The 24222-nt window shown below is 38.5% G+C and overlaps 1 protein-coding gene across 2 annotated transcripts in view; it reads right to left on the minus strand.

Moving 5' to 3' along the window:
• The window catches only part of LOC126257647 (facilitated trehalose transporter Tret1-like), a 118875-nt gene that overhangs the window by 40494 nt on the left and 54159 nt on the right, over positions 1-24222 (minus strand). Inside the window, exon 1 of one of the 2 annotated variants that reach the window (XM_049955580.1) lies at positions 10558-10711. The exons of the other annotated variant lie outside the window; for it this stretch is intronic. Coding sequence (XP_049811537.1) covers positions 10558-10603 — 46 coding nt within the window. The 5' untranslated portion in view covers positions 10604-10711. Of the gene's footprint in view, positions 1-10557; positions 10712-24222 lie in introns of those variants that run through there. 2 annotated transcript variants of the gene reach the window in all.

Raw genomic sequence — 24222 nt, forward strand, 5'->3', positions numbered from 1 at the left:
TACACCGCGCAAAATAATAACGACGCGGGAAACTGATTTCCGCGAACGTTGCGTGCCAAACGGAAGCGGACAATATATACCGGCCCCGATTTAAGAAAAGTTACCGAACTCACAGTAAAATTATGAGACAGGTTAGAGACAGACGTGGAACGACGCAACGTGTCGTTGTGAAACAAGCGTCAGGTGCGAGCGCGAATGACTCATCTTTGCCGCGCAGAGCAATAGTTGTTAACAGGCGAGTGGAGTATCAGAGGGCAACGGCCCAGCCTAGCAGAACAGCTGTTCAGAGAGAAGCCGCTAGCAATGCGGCAGCATTAGATACGAACATTGCCGTAAGAGCTGGTGAATACATTATGAGTGATAATTCCGTGGCGAGGGAAATAATAGATGAAACTGTGGATACACAGAGAGGTGCGGTTAGCAGTGTTAGCAATGAAGTAAATGGCGAGAATGAATTAGCGGAAGTAAGTAATTGGCGTGTGCAGATCGACGATCTGTACAAGGGCCTAAAGCAATGTGAGTGGGAGGATTTGAAGAAGGAGTACGAAGCAAGGAAGTTAATTAGTGAAAAAGGAGATGATAGGGACGTCGATAAGGTGACGTGGCCCGAGTTTAAAGAGGAAAGAGTAAACAGCGCCGCGTAAAGTATGCGTGCTGCCGATAGGACGAAGGTTAAAGATAGGAAGGAATTGGAGGATGAAATCCTTAGCATTGACGAGGAAGTAACTTCTGTTAACGATCCGCCAACAGTACGAGCTGCTACCGAAAGGCACCGTGAGGAAGAGGCAGATAATTACCTAAAAGTAATTGAAGTCCACGAGGATTACACTAATTATGAAGTAACAGTAGATGTGAGTAAAGCTGATAATGAGGCCGTTTTGCCAAAAGAGGATATTGAATTAAAATTAAAGCCTGACGAAAATGCAGAGGAAGAACTTAGTGCCTGTCTCAGAAAAGCTTTTATGTTAGAACCTGAAAGTGATCCAGAATGGTCGGATTCAGACGATGGTTCAGATGACGAATATTTCGGTACTAGCGAAAATAATGGGGATGCAGCTGATTGCGATATTGTACCTAATGATGAAGTTTCAAAACAAAATCCAGATGCTGAGACCGAACAAAGAAAGAAAGAGCCACCTGACGACTCAGGGTCTATTTTACAAAGAGTTCAAGTAATTAATGACTTTGAACTCCCGGAACCAAAGAAACCGCCAGATATAGGTGAGGTGAATGTTAAAAGCATATCTTGGGACGATGTTATCGTCGACCCGGATTTGCTTAGGGAAGATCACAACAATGAAAAACATTCGACGGTGAAACAAACTGTAATACCAGTTGAAATTTATAATGTGAAATTACAAGTACTTCTTGATACTGGATCTCAGATAAGTGCAATCTCCCAGTCGTTTTTCGAACACATTTGTGATAAGCCTGGACTAGTAATTATGTCAGTGACGGGTGTAAAAATTGTTGGTGCTACTGGCAAGACTAGCAAGCCGGTAAAGAACCAGATTTTGGTTGAATTTAGTATAAAAGGACAAAAATTTGAACACGATTTTTTGATTGTGCCAGACTTGAGTACTGAAATGATTCTGGGAATAGATTGGTTAGATAAATAAAAGGTTATCATTGATTGTAGCCAGGAAGTGATCAAAATTAATAATGCATCTAGAAATTTGGAATTAAAATTTGAGGAAAATGGGAAGGTGTTCGATTCAGAAATTGATTCTTTATTGTTGGAGATCGACCAAGGGAATGATGGTTTGACAAACATGTATGAGGTGTACCATGTCCAGAGGTTAATAGATGAGAGTGACAAGCAGGGGCATAATTTTAAAGCAATTGTAGAAAATTTGAAGGGAATATCTCCCGAACAGAAAACAGAATTGTTTGATATTTTAGAAAGTAATAACACCGTATTTTCGGACAAACCTGGCCTAGTTAAGAACTTCGAATACCAGATTGAGACCATAGAGCATAAACCTTTCTTTGTAAGACCGTTTTCGGTACCCATATCAAAGAGGCAGGCTGTGCAAGTGGAAATAGATAAAATGATAGAATGGGGTGTAATCGAACGGAGTAGCAGCGAATATAATAGTCCCCTTATCATCGTGAATAAAAGGGATGGGGGAGTGAGAGTAGTTATCGACGCCAGGACTTTGAACAAAATTGTAAAGAAGGAAATAGACAGACCGGAAAATCTGGACGAAATGCTCCAAAAATTTTATAATCTGAAGTATTTAACCAGTCTGGACATGACCGCCGGATACTGGCAAATCCCATTGAGTAAAGAATCCCGTAAATATACCGCTTTTCTATTCGCCGGGAAATGCTATCAGTATAAAGTAGTGCCATTTGGGCTTAGCACTTCTGTGGCAGTATTTATTAGGGTGCTGGACTTTGTATTAGGGAGAGAACTGAGTTCCCAGCTAACCATTTATGTAGATGATTTACTGATTGCTACAGAAGAATGGCAAGAGCATTGTGAATTATAGCAGAAAGTTTTTATTGCTCTGCAAGCAGGGGGCATGACACTTAAGTGGAAGAAATGTGAATTTGTGAAGTCGGAAATAAAGTTTCTGGGGCACATTATTACTACGACCGGTATTGGCAAGGACCCGGAAAAATTAAGTGCAATAGCAGGATGTCCAGCTCCTAGAAATAAAAAACAGTTGAAAGCCTTTTTAGGTTATGTGGGTTCTATAGAAAATTCGTCAGGGGGCAAGTTTTTAATAGTCCTCATTTGAATAATCTACGTAAGAAAAATAGTGCTTTTGTGTGGACTAAAGGGTGCATGAGAGATTTTGAAAATTTAAAAATTGAGCTTTTGAATGACAATATTTTGCATCACCCCATACTGTCAAAACCTTTCCACATGAGTACTGACAGCAGTGCTTATGGAACTGGTGTAGAAGTTTTCCAAGAAATCTGTGATGGCAAAGAAATCGAACACAGGACTATCGCGTTTGCAAGTAGAACTCTATCAAAATACGAGAGAAACTACACTATATCGGAAAAGGAAGCTTTAGCCATTATATGGGGGCTAAAGAAATTCAGAAATTATCTGTGGGGCCATAAGCTCATCATACATACTGACCACAAAGCTTTAACTTTTCTTAAAGATTGTCGTTTACTTAATGGCAGGCTAACTCGTTGGGCTTTGTACCTGCAACAATTTGATTACGAGATTTGCTATGTTAAGGGTACTGAGAATTATGTGGCTGATGCTTTATCTCGATTGCCTAATGGTATGAGTGAAGTGCCCAATGAAAATGGTGCAGAGGTTTCTTTTCAGATAACGTATATGAAAGAGGTTTCAGGAAAAAGGAAAATTGAGCAAATATGTAAAAATATGAGATACCGTCAGAATGAGGATCCAACATGGAAATCTGTGAAGGTAAATTTTGACAGTGTGCAGTATCCTCAAATTAAGAAATATTACAAAATTTTTAAAGGCATTTTATATAGGAGGAAGGATTTAGTCACTGAGGAATGGAGAGTATGTTGGCCACACCAGTTTGATACTGATGTCATAGATTATTTTCATTTAGCATTGGGGCATAGTGGTCCAAAGAAATGTTTGGATAAACTGAATAATGTAGTAGTGATTGCTGGTAGTGTCAGCAAGAAGGTAAAAGAACGAATTAAATCGTGTGATGTCTGTCAAAGGGCCAAAGTACCGAACAGAACTAATAGAGGTCCAATGCAAAGTACATTACCTTAAGACACCCTAGACTTATTATTGGTCGATTTATATGGTCCCCTCCCAAAGACTTCGGGAAATTGTGCATATATTTTAGTAGTTTTGGAAGTATTCTCAAAGTTTGTGAAATTATACCCCTTGAAAAGAGCAACAGCAAAAGCTGTATTTAATAGGATGGTCGAATACTTCAGAACCATCTGGAAACCCAAGGCAGTACTATCTGACAATGGACCCCAGTTCATATCCAAAAATTGGAAAGAAGGAATGGAGCAAAATGGTGTGGAGGTTAAATATATATCAGCTTATCATCCTGCTAGCAACCCGGTTGAAAGGTACATGCGAGAAATCTGAAGATTATGTAGAACGTACTTCAGTCATAACCATAGGGCCTGGGGAAAGTTTATATCGGACTTTGAGACTGTCATGAACACATTACATCATGAAACTACTGGATTCCCACCGGAAGAAATTTTGTTAGGCAGCAGAAGTAAAAGTTTAATTGAGGAAAAACTAGAGTTTCCGCCTTGTACAAGCTTGGGGTTGAGTCAAAAGAAAGAATTAGTCAGAAATAGGGCAAAGCAAAAAGCTGAATCGGGATCTAAAAGACATGATAAAAATCTGAAAGTTTCCAAATTTAAAATTGGAGATTATCTTCTTTTAAAAACCCACGAAAAATCTAGTGAACTGAACCATGAAATTTCCAAATTTAAATATATTTATAATGGACCGTATATAATACAGAACATTCCACACGCTACTGCTTACTACCTGATCTACCCAAAATCCAAAAGACCTTTAGGTGTAAGAAATATTGTGGACCTGAAACTATGTTCCTAGAAGTGAGTGAACTAAGTACAATCAGAAAACAATTTACAGTAAATATACTGTATATTATGCTGAAGCTAATTTATGCCAAATGAAACAAACCTTTGTAACTTAGGTAGACCAATATCAGCGTACTAATGTAATTATGTGAGTTTCAGATTACCAATTGTGCTATAAATGTAAAGAGGTATGGAGAAAAAGGGCTGAAAAGAAAGGATAGATGCTATCAGCCAGATAAAAGATGGGACTGTCAAAAATGAAACTGGGCAGTCTATGAACCATAATATAAAGGACTGCCAAACACCAAAGAGGTCAGATAAATAGTCAAAGGAGAATTGTAAGTGTGATACAGGAGATGTGACAATATGAGGTGAAAAGGACAGCCCAAGTCTGAATAATAGGCAGCAAATGTGTGTAGTAATTTTCTAAATATTATTGTGTGTGTTTTTTTTAATTTAGTAAGTAAGGAAATGGACTGCCATTCAATGCAAGCAGCAACAAATTGTCTTAGAGTGTATATAGATATTTGCATTTGTTTTTTGTGGTTAAATGTTTGTGTTCCAGATTTTGAAATTATTTCTTTGAGAAATTTAGTAAAAATGAGTAATTTGCAATTTAAATAATGTTGTGATAGGAGAGTGGACTGTGCCAAAGGCACTTAAGTAAATGATAAGTAAATGTTCTTGATATATTAAAAAAGTGTAGACCTATATAATGTGAGTGAAAAGAAGCTTGTGGTATAAAATTTTTTTTTTGGATGGGAAATTCACATAAAGATTCAGAACCACTGTATAAATGTAAAATTTAGTGTTCCCATCAAATTTATACATAGTAAAATATACTGGAAACAGGGGCTCGTGTAACAACAACTGTACATATAATAATTTTTTCTTCTGATTTTCGATAAATTAGTGTAAGCAATATTTTGATTTCATTTCTTTTTCTTTTCGTGTCATTGTGTTGAGGAAACTATAAACAACTTTCGATGTGAATATTAATATTTATGTCAAATTTCAAGCAATACTATAACAGAATTGAAGTGTAACCCATGTTGAATCTATTGTAATATGTTTAAAATTGTAATTGTGCGCCTGGTCCATACGTAGGCAATGTATTAGGATATGTGGAATGCAAAACCTAGGGTGCCGCTACATCAAGAGCCATAGCTGTGATTGTATGTGTGCTTTGCGCCTCGCCATCTCACCGCCCGCCAACCGCCGCATCGACACGAACGGGTTGAATCTTTTAGAATTGTAATCGTGTGGACCAGCGTTACTTTTGTTCCTGACTGTTCAATAACAATTTAACTTTTACCAGAATTGTCCTATCATTTAATTATCCTCATCACTAACTGAGACAGGGTCCTTTCCATATGTTGTGCAATCCGAGTGTCCCGAAATGAAGATTTAAAGTTTATGCTAATAAGAATTACCTGCAGACCTATCTATGTTAGAATGATGTTTAAATAACTTTGTTGTTAATGAAAATATAAGCAAAGAACAAAGGTCTGACAAAGTTGGAAGATAATTTTGGAATTGGTTTAGTAATGAAGCTTAATTAATTTCAGACAAAATTAATGGTAGTTAAATGAGCAGGAAATAAGCTAAAAAGAGAAATAATTTATATATTGAAAATCTTGAGTGCTTAATGAGTTCAATAGTCAAAGAATTTCAATACAGTGACAATTACAGTTTCAGGGTCCCTCCTTCCCCCCCCCCTACCCCCTTTTCTTCTCTATTCTTTTAAATTCTGAAGTGTACTGAACTGATTTGACCAGCAAAGTTAAAGTCAAAATAAAACCTAAAATTATCAGTGTTTTACCCTTCTTAAAATTGACATTGTATGTGTGTTTCAAAAGTGCTATTTCTAGGGTAACCTATGCCCGATTTCAGTTGGATCAATAGACAAAACGCAGTTTGTAGTAATCATTATAGTGTAATGTTGTGTATTTATAGCTTGTCCAAATTAGTACAAAAAGGGTAAATATTAGTTCAGTAGATTTTTCTGGTTCCAAAATTTTCCATATAATGCAGTATTATTACGTGTTGTTATGCTTGTACGTACATCCACTTGTACAAGGAAAAAACTCACTTAATGCCTAATTAGGCTGGCGACCGTATTATTAACAATTGGTAGCATCTGCTGTGTATGTTTCTTGCCCGTCCTAACGTGTAGTTGCACTTTAGACTTGCTTGACGTATCATTGTTGTTACTGAGTGGGTGTAAGTCTGATTTTGCCTTCATTCAGGTACACGCGGTCAACATATTTACTGAAATCCTTTCTTATAAGGTGAAGCCCGTCAACTTACCATAGTACAGGCTTTAATAAGAGTTAACGTACGCCCGAGCGTAGACGTTACAAAGAGAATACAATCTGGATAGCAAAGAAGACAAGTGCCGAGAAGAGTGTGCATCACCAAATCAACTGTTTAGTAGATCACGTTTGTAAAATACTGATTTTAATAATCTATCGAAGAACTGAGAAGATGGTTGGTCCTAATTTTGTATTCCTGAGAAATATTATTAGCCGTGCGACAATATTGCCTCTACAACTCATCTTACACTATAGACTGAGAAAAGAAAAATCTGTTATTATAGTATTTACAGATTTTGAAAAAGGTATTGGCAGTGTTGACTAAACAGTACACTTTTAAATTATGGTATTATCAGAGATGAAACAGAGAAAGCCAGACGATATCTACAACTTGTGCAAAGACGACATTACAGCAACAACAGTTGAAGGACATGAAACTGAGGCAGTAGCTGGGAAGAGAAGGAGACAGAGCTCTTGCTCATCCCTATCTTATTCATTCCGTATATAGAACAAGCAGTAAAAAATCTGGAGAAGGAGCTAAAGTTTAAGAAGAAGAAATAAAAACTTTGATGCTTGCTGATGACATTGTAATTGCCAGAGAGCCAAAGGGTGTTGGAGGATCGGCGGAAGGAAATGATTAGTGTCTTGGAAAGAGGATGAAAGATTAAAGTTAGTAAAAGAAAAACAAAAGTACTGTAATGCAGTCCAATTAGATTGGGAAGTGAGACACTAAAAGCTGTAGACCGGTGTTTCTATTGGTCAATGAAATAACTGAAAAGGACAGAACTAAAGACGATATAAAATGTAGGCAGCAAAAAGAACTTTCCTGCAAATTAGAAATATGTCATCATCTCATATAACTTTAAAGTGCTAGTAAATCTTTCGTGAAGATATTTGTTGTGAGTGTAGTTTTATATGAGAATGAACGTGGATGACAAACTGCACAAGTAACTAGAGACTGGAAACAATTGAACTCGTATTAAAGTGAAAAGCTGAAGATTAGATGGGTACATTTGGGTAATTTATGAAGCGGTAATTGAATGGAACTTGGGATTAGAAATTTATGGCACAACCTGAGGATAAGAAAGGATCAGTTAATAGTACACATCCTGAGGCATTAAGAAATAATGGATGGAACTGTAGTGTGATGTGTGTGTGTGTGTGTGACTGTGCCTGTTTTTGAGCAGGGAGGGTGGCGGAGGGGGCAGGGATGTTAAATTGTACAGGAGACCAAACTTGACTACGGAAAGCAGGTTCACGTGAATGTAGGTTGAAGTATCTGTGTAGAAATGAAGAGACGTTTACTGAATTAAATAGCTGCAACAAACCAGTCTTGGTGCTGAAGACCATAAAAATAAAACAACAAAAACAACTTGAGTCGTTCACCGCTTTATATGACTGACCTCGTCTTATACAATCTGCAAAAAGAATTGTGGAAACAAATAGTACTTGTGTTGATAAATTTTTTATATTTGCACCGTCGTGACGTTGCCACAGCTTAAGCTCTCTAAGACAATAGCCCTCAACTGCTGATGTTTAATATCAGGGGGTAAGAAGTAAATCAAAACATTGTAAAACTGAAAGAAAAACGAAGAGAAGGAATTTTAAGTATTTGCGAAATACAGACTGGTACAATGTCCAAAACACACTTCACTGAAAAGAAATTATAATTTATTGTGCATGCTTTAAAAATCGTAGCCCTAAAAACTAAGTTGTTTAAGTAAATTAAGTGCTCATGTGCCCTGTGTGACTAATCGAATCAAAACATCATAGAAAAGTTTGAGAAGACATCATTTAGCATCAAGGGACACAGATGATAACAGGGTTAAAACACATGAGATGTTGCATTGTAAACATCAAGCCAAATGTATATAGTGTCAAGAAAAAACCCTCCAGCAAAAAGATTAAAACAGTATGCACTACAGTAAATAAGGAGATAGGAAAAACAAATCGGAAAAAATGAGCTGATTTCTAAAAGTTAAATTACGATCACATCAAATATAGACCCAAAATATCAAAAAATTTCAATTTTTTTGTCAGTAACAGATAATTTAGTCTGAACTCATTTTGGTATTTATGTTTGTGCGCTCTAAATCTTCCCAACGAAAATGAGTAGTGTTCCTATAAATTACTTCCAAACACAGTCTAATTCATATGGTGTTCAGAAAAATAAGTCGTGTTGACATTTCATCTACTAAAGCTCGAGGAACTGGAAGACCATTAGCAACACCTTAATGCAGTTGGACCCAAAATTAGAAATTTATATTTAAGGAATAATTTTGACTTAGTTCTTTTGGGTCCAAATCTCTGACTATCCACACTAGTTGAGGTTTTCTGTGACAATAAATTAAGACAGCAGCAGATCTCCTTCCCAATCCTGTGGACTTTATGGTTGAGTGCTTCACCCATAATACCATAGATGTCGACAAAATTGTTCCAGAAGTCCTTTCACCCTTGATTTCACTCATCTTCAGCAACTAATATATGATAATCACTGCAATGCCAAAGAGCAGCAGTATAAAAATGACATTAAATTACGTTGTTACATCAGTTTTTCTTTATGGCGAGCAACTGCTTTTTATTAAGGTGTAATGAATTCGTAGTTCCGTATACGAACAACAGTAAATTGTAGAAGGGAATGACGAGAGTGAAAATTTCTGCCGAATTTCCCGCTTTACGCTAGCTGTCGTCATAACCACTTTGACTAGCCATGCGCGACTCACGGAGGTATCCAAACTTCCGAACGTAATCGTTCCTGCGTCACAGCCCGCACCCCTACACAAATTATTTAATTCTCGTGCAGGGGAGGATATTTTAGCTGAAAGTCGCTGCCTGATATTGGCTGATAAATACGATATTGCAGTGGCTGTGTTGTTAAGAAGAACGATACTATGCTTCTTCCGCTATGCATGCGTATCCGATAGAAATTTTCATCGTTGTTCTTAACAACACAGGCACTAAAATAACGTATTTTTTATTAACGTTTGGAAACTCGAAAAATCTGTCAAATGTTTCCTACATCTAGAGAAACAGCATGTAGAAGCCATGTTGACTACAATGAATAAATTGAGGCTCTGATCTTAAGTTCACCAGCAGGAACGTACTAAATAACAAATGCTGAGGTGGTACTAACGATAGTAAATACTGTAATCGTATTATCCCTATTAATAACAAAGATTGGGCACTCGAAGATAATGAATTCTAGAAGTTCTAATCAACAAAGACGATAGTGACTTGCAAACTCTAGCTAATTACAACCACAAAACCGTACAGAACATGTTGTATTTTAAAAGACCAAAAATTTTTGTGTACTGTCAAATGCTTTGATAATTTAGTTTAAGTGACTTTCGGTGAAATGTTAGGGCCAGGTTTTGCAACCATATTCATCGGAACTAAATTAATTGGTACTATATTCAGTTTTCCTAACTGAACTGGAATGAGTAGTTAACTGTAATTTTCTGAAATTCGTAGTACTGGAGAAGGAGAGTTTATTTAACGCACTTTATATGCATCATGTAGGAATAAAAAAGTCTTGTAATTTTAGATTATCCTGTTATGCTGAATAATACCTTCATCTCGCTATCTGTATCAACACGTTGCACCATTTTTTAAGGTCTTCTATAATGGTAGCCCGAGCAAGAACTATCACCAACTCTAATCCCAATTTTGAGATAAATTTTTATCATCTCCAAAAGAAAATGCGAACCCCATTTACCTGTAACTGCAGCTATGTACTGTAATCGTCGGCTGTGCTTCTGCATCTTGCTTGCTATTAAACGGCAAGAAATGATACAATTGGTGGAAGAGCTCGTGTCCGTCTGTAGAAATGAAGTAAATAATGCTTGATCATTTGTGTAATCGAGCTCCTGATAGCGAACTACAGATAAAATGAAGAAGTTAGTTACAACATGGTGGGTTCTTATTTTCTTCTGCTTATCAGATATGTGAATATTAACAAATGGCACTACTGTATTTTATCTCTCCTTAAGAATACCCAGTGGCGGATGCTTGGGTGTAATTAGTCTTTGAACAAGAGGTCTTGCAACTGTTCATGGCAGATAACTTATCATCAGACATTTCCTCTGAGTTCAAGAGCACTTTTTAGCAATACATGTCGATCTTATACTTCTTAGACAAGAACAATAAGTAATTAAGGCAAAAAAAAATATATCATCCTCAATTCCATCTGATGCCACAAAATATTAAATTACAAAGACATTCGTGACTCTATGCTACTTTGCACAAAGTTTCCAACTCAGTACTATCTGATTTTGACTGCAATGTCTGTATAGTGTAGAAGGATGCCAGCCATGATCGCTGTTGTAATTAAGTAAGTAGCAGATTTTCTCGGTACGTTGGCAACAGCATGCTCGCTCTAATACGTTCCTAAACGTTGCGCATAAAAACGTGACTCTTTCGAGGCTCATGCATCGGGTTCTATTGTTGATCGACAAGTACAGTCAAATGTTTTCAATACCCCTTGGTCTAGGGGACAAAAAGAATCGTCTTAGGGTCACTATCCTATAGTATGAATACAACACTCTTCCTCCTGCTTAGGAGAATGGAGCAAATCAGTTGGTTCTTCTTGCATTTGATGTGTCTACGGTGGGCCTTAAGGGGCGTTTGGAGGCACCATTATTTCGTGAGTGCTTGCTTAGAAAACCCAAAAAATATTTTTTTGCCATATTTTTGAACCAAAACAGATCCGCGGATCCCGAGACGGCAATGCACAGAAAATGCTTGAAATTTTTACTATACATTTCTAAGATTCTGATCTTGAACAGCCTTGAACATTTGCTTCATATCTTTATCTGCTTCTGAGGTACAGGGATTCGTTGTTACCCTACTACTATACGTAAAATAAGCACCTCAAATCCGGTTGAGGCGGAATCTAAATAATAAGTAAACGTAATTAATTGTTCGAGTTTTAACGATATATTATCTGGCAATTTATATAGAAGTGCCGCCTTCCTGTTTAAAATATCTTTTTTAGTTCTGTGTACCATTCGAGTCCCGGATTCCAGGAAGACTATGGACAGTAAATCGCTGAAGTTTTTACGGTATATTCCTAAGATCCCGATTTCGAACAAATTCGAAAATTTTTTGAGATCCCAAGAAAAAGGCTTTTTTCTTTTTTTCAGCACCATTTTTTCACATCGAAACCGAGCCGCGGATTCAGAGACGCCGATACGCAGAAAATCGATGTAATCTTTACGAGTGTTCCTAAGAAATTCGTCTCGAACTACCTTGAAAATTTTATTGATATCTTTATCTGTTTGCGAGATACAGCGGTTCAAAGTTACAAAATATGTATTAGTAAAGTACTCACGTAAATTCCGGTGTGAGGCGAAATCTAAATAATTAATAACGGCAGTAAATTACTCAAATTTCAACGTTTAATTCTCTAACTCTATGCTTTTATCTAGAAGTGTCATCTTCTGGTTTTCAGAAATTTGTATCCGTTATCGAGAAACAACCCCAAAGACGCGGGTTTTGGTAGCAAAACCGAGCCACAGATTCCCAAACGGTGATGCATAGAAAATACCTGAAATTTTTTCAGTGAGTTCGTAAGATTCAGATCTCGAACAACTTTGAAAATATTTTTGGTATCTTAATCTGTTTCCGGGATCCAGAGGTTCAAGTTTATCCTATTTGCTCACGTAAAATACGCACGTAAAATCTGGGGTGAGACGAAAATATAGTTAGCATGGAGAAATATGCTGTAAAGTGTTTCCGTTATCATTCACTCTGGGAACCCAATGTTGTAGTATCGGAGCACGAAAGAGGCGAATACGCTGCTGTTTTACGAATTCAGACTGAAACGTGAGGTTTCAGTTTCCTCATTCTACCATCCACACAACCATTTAAAATTTTCCATTATATTTTGGAATGTAAATATATTGTCGCTTTTTTATACTGAGAGAGAAGGAGAAGGGAAAGCAACAATTGTTGGAAGATGGTAGACAGTGGTTGTGATGTAAAAAGAGCGAAGTAGACAATGGCAGTGTGAGAGAAAGAGAGGGACGCAGTGGAACATAGCTGACAGTGACAGAACAGTGCTGGGAAAAGAGTGAACGAGACAGAGCCAGTTGAAGAGGAATAAAGAGAAGCAGCAAGTGGAGGTGGGTGAGAGGCAGTGATAAAGTGAGACAGAGTGTAGGACAATGACAACGAGGAAGAGAGAGAAAGCGACAGTGAGAAGAGACAGTAGCAGTGGGAAGGAATCGACGAGATAGTAGCAGTAAGAGGGAGCAAGAGGGAGAGAGTGACAGAGAGAGGAGGCCGTAGTAGTAGAACAGAACGAAGGGGACTTTGGCTGTATGAGAGAAGACAGTGACAGAGGGAAAGAAAGACATAAGATAATGAGTTGGGCTGAATGAGTGCTTGAGAATGGGTAGTGAAGTGCGGACGCATAGGCAACAGCGTTCGACTAATGCGTGTGAGCGAGTTGCAGCTAGGGGAGCGTGTGGGAGTAAGAGCTGAGCTGCATCTTAAAAAGAGCGCGAAACTGTTAGCACCCCAATATCTTCGGGAAAATTTTTGAACGTGCTGAGGAAGATAGAATGAGGCAGCTGGTAACCCACTTTTCAGTCAGAGTCTTTTAAACAGAGCAATTTCGTGTTTTTTTGTTCTCTGATAGGACATTTTCGTAAGATGAAATGAGCTTGGATGCCTTTTTCACTTTAACCGTATTCGTTTACTGAAATTAATGAGCTAGTCGTTATTATTTACCCATTCTCATATGTGTAAATGACTGATCTTAATCAATTGTTAATGTTTTTTCGCCGCAATTTTAATACACTTGAAGAATATTTCGCTTTTATTTACATAACACCTTCTGTCTTTATTCTGGAAACACTGATACACAGTAAGTTTGTACACTTTGATCTTTATAAATTAAAAACATGCTTTCCTCATAAAGTTGGCGTACATTTTACTTATGGTGTCTTTGCCTCTTGTCTACATAATCTGGAAACGACTGACTTTTCCTCGTTTTTGGGGAGATTGAGTTTCAAAGAAACTTTGTTTCTCATTGACTCTTGGCAATTTTTCGTGTTTGACGCTATTGTACGAATTGTGTATCCACATTTCCAATATGACAACGGAAGGTGCTTTCTAAATATAACGAACTACGTCTGGTATCAAACACGGTTTACTTGCAGAACACGGTAAGACTAATAATAACTGATTACTACAGCTAGTGCTGAAAATGGCGGTGCAAAGAAAGATATGCGTTTAAAATAGTCATGAGAAAATATTTTTCCTCTTCCATTTATTGATAAGAGGCATGTTAATCAGGTTCCTATAAAACAAATAACTAGTATTCATGAACCAGCTTCCAATAATGACCTTCAGTTTATCAGAGCCTTTTCATTTAACCCATGATGTCGGTTCTCTCCTAGACGATAACTGTCGTAATTTAGATCAATATAATTAATCATCGAAGTGCCGGAAACTGGAAGGTTTCCTACTGCCAGCGTGTTCTCCACTTTCTCTCTGCCTTTTTAAATATAAAAAAACACTTACTTAATACCAAGATATAAATTGTCTGTAATAAAATAGCTCTATTCTGAAGCATCATAAGTTACTTACCTACAATGTAGCATTTAATAGTGAGCCGACGAAAGTTTGAATTAATCTGTCCATCATTGAATTTGATATCATTACAATGGAAGTTCTCTCGAGCGGTATACAGAATACAAACATTTGTGACAAACGTCGAATGTGGAGGGGAATATTTCGAAGTATCAAACCAAGACAAAGTCAGTCTAAGAATACGTTGTAAGGAACGTTATTACGTACCACTCTTAAACAGAATGTATTGTGATCACATGAGTTGAAAAGTATTTTATCTATGTGCAGATTCATGTATGGGAACATCTGAAGATGCACATCGAAACCGCTCACTGATGCCTGAATCCTGTCACAAGCTACATACACCTCTTCGATACAGTAATCCAGGTTTTTGAGTCGGTAAGGGTAATTGCAGACATTGCAGCTGTTAATGTGTCCCAACAGCTAAAAGTGAAAGAAAATCTGAAATCTGAGGAGGTGTTTAAAAAAGGCGTTCATCCAAAATGAAGTGCTTTATGGCCTCATGTATAAACAAAATGATGCGACTCAACAGTTCAGGCACCCATGCATTTGAAGAAATATACACAGTACACTCACAGACATTGTAACCTTCTACGATGTATCTGTGCCTCGATGGGCTAAAATGACGAAATACTATCTTTCTCCCTGTGGAATAATTAGGAACCGCGCGAACATAAGTGTTGTGACTACGTGACATTTCGAAGTTTGGATCGATCATGGAGGGGAGCTCGGATAGCCGAAGTTGCTTAAGGTGCCTGGTCCGGATAAGGGTGAAGTCCCGCTCCGGCACAAATTTTCATGTATTGCAAACAGCTGACGACAGTGAAAAGTCGCAATATTCGTATCTGTTTCGTAATGAATTAAATTGCCCAGAACACGCCCACCGTGGAAGAACGCTGCTCTGAACATGGATGCTGCACTCTACTTTTGCAACAAGGGAAGTCTACCATTGCTGAACAACTTTTCTCCACTCGACATTCAAAGGAGTTTGATAAAGCAATACTTTTGCCCTCAATAAAATCTCTTTGGAATTTCATTGTAATAGAATCCGTGTGAATATGTATACTGGAAAATCTGATGAAGCATGATAGAGGCTGCCAGCTGGATAATGCGTGGAAATCTCACCATTTATAGGATTTGCTCTAGTCAAAGACAACAGTGTACGTCGATGGCTGCTGCAGGTGCAACCCTGAGGAATCCGGAGTTCCACAGTTCCATCAGTGAAGACACTGCCCACCTGGTAGTGTGCTCGGTCTGTCACCACGATGTTAACACATGTGGAACACACCTTACGGAACATTCACTGAAGCGCCAAAGAAACTGGTATATACATGCTTATTCAAATACAGAGATATTTAAACAGGCAAAATACGGCGCTGCAGTCGGCAACGCCTGTATATAAGACAACAAGTGTCTGGCGCAATTGTTAGATCGGTTACTGCTGCTACAATGGCAGGTTATTAGGATTTAAGTGAGTTTGGACGTGGACCTACAGTCGGCGCACGATCGATGGGTCACAGCATCTCCGAAGTAGCGATGAAATGGTGAGTTTCCCGTACGACCATTTCACGAGTGCACCGCGAATATCAGGAATCTGATAAAATATCAAATCTGCGAAACTACTGTGGCTGGAAAAAGATCTTGCAAGAACGGGACCAACGACGAGAATCGTTCAACGTCACACAAGTGCAATCCTTCTGCAAATTGCTGCATATTTCAGTACTCCGAATCAATCATTGAAACATCATCTCGATATGGGCTTTCGGAGCCGAAGGCCCACTCGTGTATCCTTGATGACTGCACGACGGAAAGATTTACGCCTCGTCTGGGCCCTTCAACATCGACATTGGACTGTTGATGACTGGAAGCGTGTTGCTTGGTCGGACAAGTCTCGTTTCAAATTGTATCGATCGGATGGACGTGTACGGGCATGGCGACAACCTCATGAGTCCATGGACCCTGCGTGTCAGCAGGGAACTGTTCAAGTTGATGAAGGCTCTGTAATAGTGTGAGGTACATGCAGTGATATGGGACCCCCGATACGTCTAGATACGACTCTGACAGGTGACGCGTACGTAAGCATCCTGCCTGATCACCTGCATCCATTCATGTCCATTGTATATTCCCACCGACTTGGACAATTCCGGCAGGCTCATGCGACATACCTCACATCCTGAATTGCTACGGAGTAGCTCCAGGAACACACTGCACTGGCCACCAAACGCCCCAGACATGAAAATTATTGAGCATATCTGGGATTCCTTGCAGCTTGCTGCTCAGAAGAGATCTCCACCCTCTCGTACCCTTTATGGATTTATGGACAGCCTTGCAGGATTCATGGTGTCATTTTCCTCCAGCATTACTTAAGAGATTAGTCCATGCCACGTCGTGTTGCGTCACTTCTGAGTGCTCATGGCGGCTCTACACGATGTTACGCAGGTGTGCCAGTTTCTTTGGCTCTTCAGTGTAATTACGTAGTTTGTATAACACTGGTACGAATGCGTAGTTTTTAGTGACCTGGATATGTTCTACTGAAACTGAACCATTTCTAAATGTATAATTCAGTTTTTAACAAAAAGCAACTTTTCTTTTTCACCCGATTAACTCTGACAATCTGCAACACATTGTCTCCAGTATTGAGAGAGCAACCTTCATTGGTCAAGAGATTTTGATCTGACATAAAATCAAGGTCTGAAATGTTTCTTGTACTTACTAAGTAATTTAGATAACATTAATAAATTTAAGAAAATATTCAAATAAAAAAAATTGAAAAATGAGGCAGTTAAAGAAAGAACAATCTGGTGATAATGCTAATACTAAACAACTATCCAACGTGTCGTATTTTATGATAAAAGAGAATGTAAAGTCTTATCCAATGATTTTTTTCTCCATAGTTGCACGTTGTCATCGACTCCGTCACAAAGGAAGTTGAATTCGGAAGACAATAATTCGCAGACCAATTAATGTCCTTCATCTTACCACGCACGTGGTTGCCGTGGTCTTCTCTTAACGTTTTGCGAGTACTGTTCCAGCGTCCGACACTCGAGGTTACCTGCGGAGAGTTCCTGGTTCTACAGCCACATAAAGTTAAGTAAGAAGGTCCCGCTATAACAAGTATCCAGCCGTACTCACATACCTTCGCGCTGCTGATTTTTCTTCCTACGTCATTCCAGCAGCTGTGTCACCTTCTGTTTATCCACTCTCTGGCACATTCAGCTGTGACCAGCTCTTGTGAAGCGACTTTTCGAGTTTCCGCTGGGTCTATTCCAATTCTTCTTTCTTACTAATAGTTTTATGATTTCTTCAAGTGGACACAATTTGTTCTTACATAACTTTGTGACATAGCCACTCTTCTCTCTATATAACAGGTATTGTTTGATTCTGAAATAATTTCGTATTAGCGTTTGTCATTGTTGTCTGTTAATTGTGAGCCAGACACTCGTGTTATTCTTTTCAGATAGCTCCTATATTATTTGTGTTCACTCACATAGTGAATCATATTAATAGAAGGTTCTATGCATTTTAAGCTCAGCTAGTCGTTTATATTTGGGGGAAAACTGTTCTTATTGCAGAAGTAATCAGCAACTCAGAGGGAACTGTGGGCAGGAAGATATCAAGAGGCTGAAGAAGGTTCTCGTGAATCTTAGAAACCGGCAGAGCTACTCAAACTGGTGATCGCGGCCTCCTGGGCATTTCGTGGCCATTTTTGGCAGTCGCGTAATGATACAGTGAAAAGATTTTCCGTAATTTTTAGTTTTATCCTTCGCTTTCGGTTACAGTGTAAACATATTTTGTTGTGCAGTTAAATGTGAAGAGCCGTTACCAGTCACTGGTTACAGCTGTTGGTTAATGTTTTTCAGTTTTTTGACAACAGAGTCGAACGATAAAATTTCACATTCGTTTGTGCCGTTGGCATTATGTTGTATCTACTTTCGCCAATATTTAACTGCTGCCGTACTGGAAGCTCGGGTTAGACGGCAACAAACGTTGTCGAATTAGTTTTATTGAAGTTCATGGCAGTTTTTTGGATGACTTCTTATTCGATATTGACTGTACATTTACTACAGTATTCAGTGTTGTAGTTTCAATCTTTCTATCCTTTTCAAGTAGTCACCACTAATAAAAACTTAAGAAAGACGAGAGCCTCTATGGCTTGTGTCAACATTTGTCACATACATCATCGTTACGTGACAGATGCAATAAACACCATGAAATTAAATTCATGCTTATGCTTAAGTCAATAACGAACACCACACACTTATTTTTTTGTTAATGATGACTACTGCTGTTTTCAGCATTTATAATCCCATGAAAATGACTAAAAGGTCGAAATTGTAATAGTGGATATTGTAATAAATGAACGGTCAATGGCGAATATGAAATCACTAAAAATATTACGAGATTGCGACCCCACAACACAATAATAGGAAGTGACTTCTGAAGTTGCTCATAATGATGATGATGACTAGTTTGAGGGGCGCTCAACTGCCCGGTCATCAGCTCCCGTACAAAGTCCCAATTTTTACACAGATCACATTTTACACAATCCAATCTAGCCACCGTCACGAATGATGATGCTGATGATAGATGAGGACAATACAAACACCCAGTCCCCCAGCAAAGAAAATCCCCAACTTGTTTGGGAATCGAACCCGGGACCCCACGATCCAGAGGGAGCAACGCTAGCCACTAGACCACCAGCTGCTGCGGACTTACACAATAATGATACAGCCAGAACATCGGCCTAGGAAAGTTCACTGCAACCTGCATTTTAAGGGAAAGTGAAGAAGAGCATATAGCAATTATTTTGCTCGTGTAAGTCTCCAGCTTTCTTTCCCCGCGGTGAAGGGCTATGTTAACATTAAAGGTTAAGATCATTTTAATACAAATGTTGCGATGTTTAACGTAATTACACGTAACGTGAAATGATGCGCCTGGTACGGAAGCAAATCAGCACTTCTTATGATGCAACACCACTTCTTATGATGCAACACAGATTTGACCATGGTACTTAGGGGCAGTGATGGTCGTGTGTTGGTTAGGACGCCAGTTAAGGGCCTGAAACCAACCTGTTTGCATGCTAGACACACTGGAATTACACCTGGATTTATGGGCTGGGGTGCGATTTCGTATGACACTCTTGTGCTTATCCAACGCACACAGGCTGCAAATTTGTACGTCAACCCGGTGATTCCACCCGTTGTACTGCCATTCATAAACAACATTCCAGGGGGTGTTTTCCAACTACATAACGCTCGGCCACATACCGATGTTGTAACCCAACAAGCTCTATAAAGTGTCGACATGTTGGCTTGGTCTGCTCGATCACCAGATCTGTCTCCAATAGAGAACATATGGGACATCATTGCCGGCCGCGCTGGCCGAGCGGTTCTAGGCGCTTCAGTCCGGAACCGCGCGACTACTACGGTCGCAGGTTCGAATCCTGCCTCGGGCATGGATATGTGTGATGTCCTTAGGTTAGTTAGGTTTAAGTAGTTCTAAGTTCTAGGGGACTGATGACCTAAGATATTAAGTCCCATAGTGCTCAAAATGGTTCAAATGGCTCTGAGCACTATGGGACTCAACTTCTGAGGTCATTAGCCCCTAGAACTTAGAACTAGTTAAACCTAACTAACCTAAGGACATCACACACATCCATGCCCTAGGCAGGATTCGAACCTGCGATCGTAGTGGTCTCGCGGTTCCAGACTGCAGCGCCTAGAACCGCACGGCCACTTCGGCCGGCTCATAGTGCTCAGAGCCATTTGAACCATTTGGTACATCATTGGATGAAAATCCCAACGTCATCTACAAACAGCGTTATTCGTCCCTGCACTACCCGACCAAGAGCAAAAGGTATGGAATTCCATTCCACAAACTGACATTTGGCACCTGTACAACACAATTAATGCTTGTTTGCAAGCTATCATTCAACATTCTGCCGCTTATCTCTGTTATTAACATAACGGCATTTCACATTTGCAATAGCTTATCTCCCTCTCACATTAACCTGTACCTTGCGATGCTGGTTGCTTAAATATGTTACCTAGACAAATGTATTCCTGAAATTTCATTACTCTACATTAATTATTTTTGGTGTTACGATTTCTTTTTCCATCAGTGTATTTACAGTCACGTCATTTCTATTGGAGATTTTATGCATTTACGCGACTAGTTGTGAGTTTGGATTATCATCTAGCGATTCAAAAGCACATAAATGTATTAAATTATTGTCTGCTGACACGTAATACAGAATGGCAGTCCATGGTTTTATAATCGTACTAATAAGAGGCTGTACCAAACTCTGGCAAACAAGAAAGATTAATACATACCCAATCAGCCTAAGTATTGGTTGTAATAGTTGGTGTCATGAATGTTTTATCCTTCTTGATAACCAGGTTTTGATGACAGGTAAATGAACTTAGACCCATCAAAAAGTAAGTGCTGACAAAATTAACATTATTTACAGCAATTTTATTAGTGCTACTTACATTGCTGCGAGATTTTAATGTTAGGAAATTATAACATTACATTTTCAAGTGTACTATTCACTGTCGATGTCAAAAATCGTTTGGACTAACAAAATATCCACATTTATAACATTTTACTAGTTGTTTGAGTCCAAAGTTTCTTGCAGTGAGATTCCTTTTTCGTACTCTTGACATAAACAGTGTTCTGTTGGTTTGTAAGACGTATCGTTTACAGAAACAGTCGACAAATCCATTCGCATTCACTTATCATTTCTACTGTATTGTCTGACGTTTGAACCACTGGAACATTCTACGATTAGCATACTTCGTTTCTGCAGATCTGCAAAATACAGGGTGTCCCAGAAGGAATGTTCGATTTTCAGGGTATGTCAGGAACGCTCATTCGTAGCAAACATGGGCTCTAAAAGGGATACTTTAAGAGGTATGAACATTTCTTCGTCTTCGATACCGTGAAAGAAATATCCTCTACTGTCAGTTCTTTGCTTTCCATACTTCGAGAAGTCGGAGTACGGACCACAAAAATATAAAAAATATCTAGTATAAGTGTGCTTTAAAGTGCATACCCTTACAGTACCAAGGACGGGGGAGGGAGGGCGGTACTTCGTGTCTACCTTCTGTAAATATTGTAATTTGGATTGGTATTTCATACTTTAAAATTCTTCTAAAATATAGATAGTTTTTTATTATTTCCTCTACCAGATTTAAAAATACATCATTTATTTCAGCTAAACGTAATCCGTTAATTTGTGTCAAGTGGTGTTTGCTTGACAACGGCAGTGTAGACCCTCTGGGTATTGAATTTCTGTGTTGGTAGCAACAATGAGCTTAACAATGATTAATTTCTCTTAGGTTTGTGACTGTATCTTGTTCCTTCTTATTCAGTGCCGTCTTGCACAGTGTTAGAGACAACTGTGGCTGAAAATGTAGCGTCACTCTGTTACTGAGAGAAGTATTAGACATCCTAGAAGAATCTACACCTGCAACGGATGATGACGCAGCTGGTGAGGCCAGTGAGAAGTGTTTTACAACCTGTGGGAAAGTTTTTGCATCCAAACCTAAAATCACACGGCGAATAGCACGAAACATAGGGAAAGAACAAGAAGGCATAAGAAATGAAGGTGAAATAGGAACAATAAGAGAATCATCTGAAAAGATTTTTTTCTCCACAAATTGTTAACATCATAATGAAACATACCAATAAAGCACCATTGAGACATATTTTACCCAAAACAGACAGACTTGAATTCATGGCATGTATAGGTTTACTTATTATTATGGGGAAGTAGGGCGATAGTAAGTCGCCTATTCCCAATTTATTGTCCAACACTTCAGGAAGGTTTGTTTATACTGCTACTATGGGTAGAACTAGATTCTGTCAGCTTACTAAAACAGTAAGATTTGTTGACACAGAGACGCGTAATAAGCGGAGGGAACATAACAAGTTTGCTACAGTACGATAAGTATTTGATAAAATGAATGAATTTCTGCCAAGATATTATTCTTTTGGCATGCACACGTTTATTGATGAAAAATGTTATTTTCTCGTGTCAGGTGTGCCTTCAAGGTATTCATGAAGGAAAAACCAGGAAAGTATGGTATACTTACACGATTGCTCATAGACTCTAAATTCAGATATGTTCTCAGCATGGAGCCGTATGCAGGGAAGAAAAATAATAGTCCACAATAATCACATTGCGCTGCAGCTGTAGTAAAATGCTGGTTGTTCCTATGCATAATTCAGTGCAGTGTCACAACATATAGATATTACACTTCAATTCACTTCGCTAAAGACTTGTGAAGGAATCACAGGCCAACTCTCGTGGAAATATTTCAGGCTAATAGGAAATAAACCTCAAGAACTGGAAGCCACATCAAGGAGAGAATTATATTCCAGTCACTTTGCTTTCAGTGATTCTAGTATTGAGAATAGCCTAAACACAATTGTTTCTTATACTCCCCATGAAAAACCCAAAAAAATCTTCTGTTGCTATCGACTCAACATTAGGACACTGAAAATGGTTCATGTACTGAAAACAAGAAGAAAACAGTCATAAATTTATATTGTCATGAGACGAAAGGTAGCGTTGACACAGTCGATGATTGGTGAGAAAATTTTCAACTAAGAGGGCTACAAGAAAGTGGCCGCTATCTGTTATCTACATTCTTGTGGACGTAGCAGCGTTAAACGGTTATGCTCGGCTTCCCATAGTAAAATAAGACCAATTCTAACAAGTAACAGCTTTTTCTTCAAGAATTTGGACTACAGTTCACGAAATCATACTTGAATAAAGGGCTACGAATATTAGAGGACGCCAGATGTGTGTGGTTTCAGATGAGGGAGGTATTCTCAGATGGAATATGAAGCAGACGTTCACTGCAAAGGAAGCTAAAGGAGGAAGGGGAAGGTGTCATTTGTATTGTCATGAAAGCCAGTCAAAAGCAGCGAAGTACAATTAAGTGAGCAAAACCACAATTATCTACACAGCAAGAAAACTGTTATATGTTCCAAGTGTGAAGACATTTCTGAAGAAAGTGATGAGTAAGTGATCCCACAAACTATGCAATGTAAACTGCTGAATTTAACTTGAATTATCTGTAATATTTTAGAATTATAATGTACTTCGATAACTCTGTAATAACTTTTACTACCAATGGGTAAAGAGGTATTGCTCAAGAAAGTAAGACTAAATAAATTAAATGATAAAAAAGTGAAAAATACTAAATGTGTTTTTGTAAGGAGTGCTAAAGGAAATGTATAGTTTCTGGACCTTTAGTGCACATATATAGCTCTTTATGTAATATTTTGTTAATAAAGGTCAATGAAAATTAAAGACATTTGAATTATAAATTTTTGTGCTGTACACAAAGTACCCCAAGCCACCCATTCCACACCCCCTCCGTGGTCGTGTGCGTTATAAAACATACGTTGATACTGCAGAGGTTAAGAACTGTGAGTACTGGTTCATCTTCGCTACTATGCAACACATCTCCTCCACTGAACAAGCGCTCATTTATCTTAAAGGTACGCATTTTAGAGCCCATGTTTATGAGTCTCTTTTGCTTAGAATGATCGTTCCTCTCATATCCATGAATAGCGACCAGCCGTTCTGGGACACCATGAATACAACCAAGAGCTGAAACTACAACTACAAAAGTTACAGACTTGAAACTTATACAGAAATACTGACATGCCAAATCAACGTAATCTTTTATTTTTACTTTCTCATTTAAGCTTATCGCTGACATTAAATTGTGTGTCATTTCTAGAAGCGCTGTTAACGAATGGCCAGACT

The sequence above is a fragment of the Schistocerca nitens genome, chromosome 1, assembly GCF_023898315.1.
Source record: "Schistocerca nitens isolate TAMUIC-IGC-003100 chromosome 1, iqSchNite1.1, whole genome shotgun sequence".
NCBI lineage: Eukaryota > Metazoa > Arthropoda > Insecta > Orthoptera > Acrididae > Schistocerca > Schistocerca nitens.